Source organism: Acanthisitta chloris, unplaced genomic scaffold (assembly GCF_000695815.1).
Source record: "Acanthisitta chloris isolate BGI_N310 unplaced genomic scaffold, ASM69581v1 scaffold12397, whole genome shotgun sequence".
Classification (NCBI taxonomy): Eukaryota; Metazoa; Chordata; class Aves; order Passeriformes; family Acanthisittidae; genus Acanthisitta; species Acanthisitta chloris.
Genome location: NW_008684392.1, coordinates 1 through 4,496, shown reverse-complemented (window position 1 = coordinate 4,496; position 4,496 = coordinate 1). Strand labels below are relative to the sequence as shown.

Genomic DNA, 4,496 nt, shown 5'->3' with positions numbered 1-4,496 from the left:
ACTATTTACACCAAGATGGGAGCCCACCAGAACACAACCTTCCTGCCTAGACGTCAGGACTCTTTTCTTGCATTTCTGCATGGACAAGGCACATGGGACTCAGCCATAAATTCAGTCTCAAGAGCAATGTTCAAAGGCTTAAACAGATCATATCCACAGCTCACTGATACCATCTTTACCCACTGCCTCGAGGCTAAAAGCAGATGATCTAGAGGTGTAGAGGTATAATCTCTGTCATGGTGTTCAGTTACAGCCAGTTTCGTGTTACTGGCACAAGGTCATATCTAGCTGCAGAACAGCATCCAAATGCTACTGAGATATGCCCGTGGTGGAGAGACAAATAGAAGCATTGGATTCATTGCTGCATCCTTGTAAACATCCTTACCCTAGAGGTAAGAAATCTAGTTAACCTTTTTTGAGGAAAGCTTATGTCCAATGGGTCATATTACCTTTCAGAACATTCTCACGTGAGCCACTGTTCTGCTACCTACACCCACAGGACTCCACCACCATGTCCTCATACTGCTTGTAGACCACATTGTTTGCAGAGTCAATGAACAGAATGCTGATAGGACTCAGCCTGGTTGGGACACAGCAGGTTGGGGGTGTCGATTCTGGGTCCATAGAGTTCATTAAGGTCTGGATAACTGCATGGTTGGTTGGCTCCAGGTGGGATCGCAAGGGGAATTCACAGAGCCCTTCGCAGTGATACGCTTCATACTCCAGAGGGGCTATTATCCAGTCATCCCAGCCCATATCCTTAAAATTCACATGGAGGGCTTTCCTGCTACACCTTGCCTTCAGGTTCTTAGTGGGCCTCTTCCCTTGCCGTGTAGCCAGAGGAGCTCTTCTCTTTCGCCTCTGGTTGAATAAGTACTCATAAACAGTTTTGTCATCTTGGCCAGACCTAGCTTTGATTTCATTGAAGAATAAGTCTCTTTTTTTCGTCCTCCCAAACACCAAGAAGAGAGCCTTCTCATTGACCTGTCTTCCTGTTCTGTTAAATCCCACACTCCTGAGATCAACAGCTCTCCCCCTGTCAAAAGTTTCCAGCTCAAAACACAAATTAACCAAGTTTTTAAAGTTCCTGAAAAGTTTCCAGATGTCAAACACTTCCCACTTTGGTGTGTCTGTGATACTGACAGTCCGAGAGTCCAGAAGTGTTGCTGCATGTCTGTTTGTAGAGCAACTAAATAATTTCACTTGGGAAGTTTTGCCAGAAGAATGAGACTTCCATGTATCAGAAGGCTTTTTCCTCAATATTCGAAGCTCTGCTCCCAGTAAACCATCTTTTTCTAATGCACTGATGTCAAAGATATACTTCTGTTTCCTTATAGTTGGCGCTCGCTCATCTGAAAAAAGCACAGACAATTTTCAATGCAGATCAAGCACAGAGCAACATCAGTTATTCAGTTCTTAATAGTTTTCCTCAAGTTTGCTCATAAGCCTAGAAGTTGCCTTAATGAACTGAAAGAGCAATTTTTGATCAGCTCTGTGCAGGAACCCAGGAGGACAGTGACTCCCCAGAGAAATGAGTTTCTGAGTTTACCTTGTGGAAATCTCATTTCTTTCACCAGTGGTTATTTTCTGCCTTCAAAGTTGTGATCAGCCAATTGAAAATTAATCCTTTTTCAGGGCTGGGCACTCAGGGGACCTATTCATCACTTATATCCTACTGACATTATGAACTAGAGTTTCAGTGGTGGCCAAGCCTCATGCTGGCCCCAAACATGAGTAAATTTGCCCTTAGATGATACAATAGTGAAGTAGCCCTTTAAAACCAACATCCCCAGGGAACTGCCAGACACAAGGATAATTGCCTTATTAACTCCATATGATTCACAACTTTTACAAACTGGGCAGAAGAATATTCCTCCCTTACCCCTACTGTTACATTTGATTGTTTCAGCTGCTGAGAAATATGGCTGAGCCACTGCTTTGGTGACTTCACATTAGCAGTGCCTTCCAGTGGTGAGCTGAGAACCTGACTGCGGCACTGGTGGGCAGTGTATCATCCCTTCCCAGCAGCCAAGCTATTCATAATTAAATGGCAAACAAATCCTGTCCTGGCTGAGTCTTCCATCCCCATTACTTCATCAGCTGTTGCTTGTGTTGCTGCCTTAAGTACGTGACGAAACTCCTACTAATGTCACTGGAAGCAACACAAGGCTCCCCCAGAACCAGCATGGTGAGGTGAGCACCATCCTTTGGGAGCCAGGTCAGTTCTTCTGCACAAGCAAACACTAGCCCAAATTTCCAAAAATATTTGGAACTAGAATGCTGAAGTTCTAGAGTCACAGAAGTTATTATTCTTGTTAGTCTGTGCTTAGCTCTGGGCTTGGTGGTGGTACCTGAAAGCTTTGAGCTATGACAGATACACCCACCCTACACTATAATGACTCCTGGGTCTGCAGTGCAGTTCCTCACATTTCTACCTTGAACAAACCAGACTGACCCTTTGATACTGAAACCTGTGTGTTTTTCACAGAAATCATGTGGTTTTAGACATTGCAACACAGTCTAACATTAGCAGTTTCCAGTAGCTAATTTCCAACTAGTCAGAAACAAAATAATACAGAAATGTAAAAGGTTTTTAAACACCTAAGCATGCACAGACTGATTAATTTTCAACAGTATGCATCTAAAAGACTTCCTGAATGTTTTGCTTGGCTGCCACACAACCATCTAGTTCTGCCTCTAAATGAGTTTTCCGAGATAAGACAGAAGGACAAAATCTGCAGCAAAGTTGTGTGATTTCATTTACATTAAAAAGAGCTATTTGACTTTACCAAAGTATGATTATTTTCCAATGCTCTCTACATGTATAAACACACTCAGACACCTCTCTCTGTCCACACTCACTCACACATGAGTTCCTTTCTTACCTTGTCCTTTGTCTATAAAGCTGGTGATTGTATTGGCCAGTCCAGCCTCCAGTTTTACACTTCCATTAACACCTTTTCTTTCTGCATCTGAAAGAGTCCTGTACAAAGAGAGCATGTATTCATGTGGTGTTATCAGGGGATGTCGGAAGGTTTCTTTAGCTTCCCTCTGGGGTACAGGCTCTTTAGTCTTTTTGGTTTTGAAAGCATCAGTGTCAGTACTGCTTGTGCCAGTTTTTTTCAAAGCCACCTTGCTGTTAAGGTTTTGAACCTTTGGAGTCACTGTCCTTACTCCAGAAGCTCTGCTGGGGAGATGTCCTACCTTGCCCTCCGTGGCAGCTGTTCTTGAGGGAACCTTCTTTGACTCATCGTTCTTGGCCAGCAGAACTCCTGCCTGAACAGCACTGCCTTTAGTCCTTGCCTTTGAGGTCCCAGCACTATATCCATGGCTTGCAGTCCTCACTGAACTTGCCCGTGCAGAGGGATTCCTCTCCTTCTCTTCTGCTTTTAGGAACCCTAGTTTAGATCCTGGATTGCCCTGGCCTGCTTCAGAATTACTCAGTGCTCCAGGAACTAGATCCAGAGACAGCCAAGTCAAATGCCAAAGCAGTAAAGTGAGAAAATGCAGGATTTTCATCCTCTAGTCTTCCTCTGAATACCACTAAAGAAAAAATCAGAAAAGGTTCCTCCAGTTTGGCAGAAGAAAACATGAAAGAAATTAAAAACCAAACTCAGCAAAAATAGTTTTCGTTTGAGATCAAAACATTTCAAATCTCCTTGTTCAATGCTTGTATCCAGTCCCATAGTGGAAATGCTCATGTACTCAGACACAATCTCTCCTGACTTCAGTTAGCAGCTATAAAGACCTTGTTCTTGAAAAGAGAAAGTTTACCACCTCGTTTTCTTCTGTAAAACTGACTGAAAACTTGAAGGAGTCCTGTTTAAATCCAAGGTTTTTTTTTTTTTCCAAGAAGGAAGAATGGCGTAATGCTGCCTCTGTGTTAAAAGGTTTTTTTTAAAGTTTTGAATCCTTTCCAGTGAAAATATTTCACACACAGAGAACTGCAGGTGCTCAGAAATCTTTTACAAACCTGAACTCAGGAATTGGAAACGGAATTCCAACAAACCTATTTAATTACTCTCTGATGTCATGCTGTCTAAACTAATTTAACTGCGATATATTTCTTTAAAAAAATCTTCTTTACCCTTTTCATTAGGATGACTCATACTCTGCCGCATGTGAAACGGCTCCACAGGCTCAAAACTCCAGAGGATGCCTTTGCAAGTGGCAGTACGACCTCTGCCTCAGCCTTTGGTGAACTTCGCCTTTAGCCAGGACAAACTGCAAGATCTACAACTGGGACCTGTCTCACAGTCCACTGGACACATACATCAAATAAGCTAAGAATAATTCATTTAGCTCTTTTTCCAGAGATCTCCAACAGTAGTTTCACTTTGTTCCCCTGTGACTGCAGGCAACGCAGCCGCTTAACGAGGGCAACCGTGAGTTTTACACAAACACACTAGGGCTGTGCCCGCAGTCAGTGTATTTTGGCTTATTTATTGCTGCGCTTAGCCCCCGCCGTGGCAGCCCGGCGGGAGGGGATGCGGCGC

General features: G+C 43.4%; 1 protein-coding gene across 1 annotated transcript; it reads right to left on the bottom strand.

The window, feature by feature from the left end:
- Positions 1-463: 463 nt before the first annotated feature.
- Positions 464-3,519, bottom strand: GDF5 (growth differentiation factor 5). The gene is made up of 2 exons (XM_009079328.1): positions 2,886-3,519; positions 464-1,352 (listed from the first exon to the last, which is right to left on the bottom strand). The coding sequence occupies exons 1-2, from the start codon at positions 3,517-3,519 to the stop codon at positions 484-486; spliced, it is 1,503 nt and encodes a 500-aa protein (XP_009077576.1). The 3' UTR covers positions 464-483.
- Positions 3,520-4,496: the final 977 nt, after the last annotated feature.

Bases quoted from the DNA above. Each gene is read 5' to 3' on its own strand.
- GDF5 (XM_009079328.1), bottom strand. From the start codon at position 3,519: ATGAAAATCCTGCATTTTCTCACTTTACTGCTTTGGCATTTGACTTGG. The intron at 1,353-2,885 runs GTAAGAAAGGAA...TGCTTTTTTCAG, and splicing joins CTTTATAGACAAAGGACAAG to ATGAGCGAGCGCCAACTATA.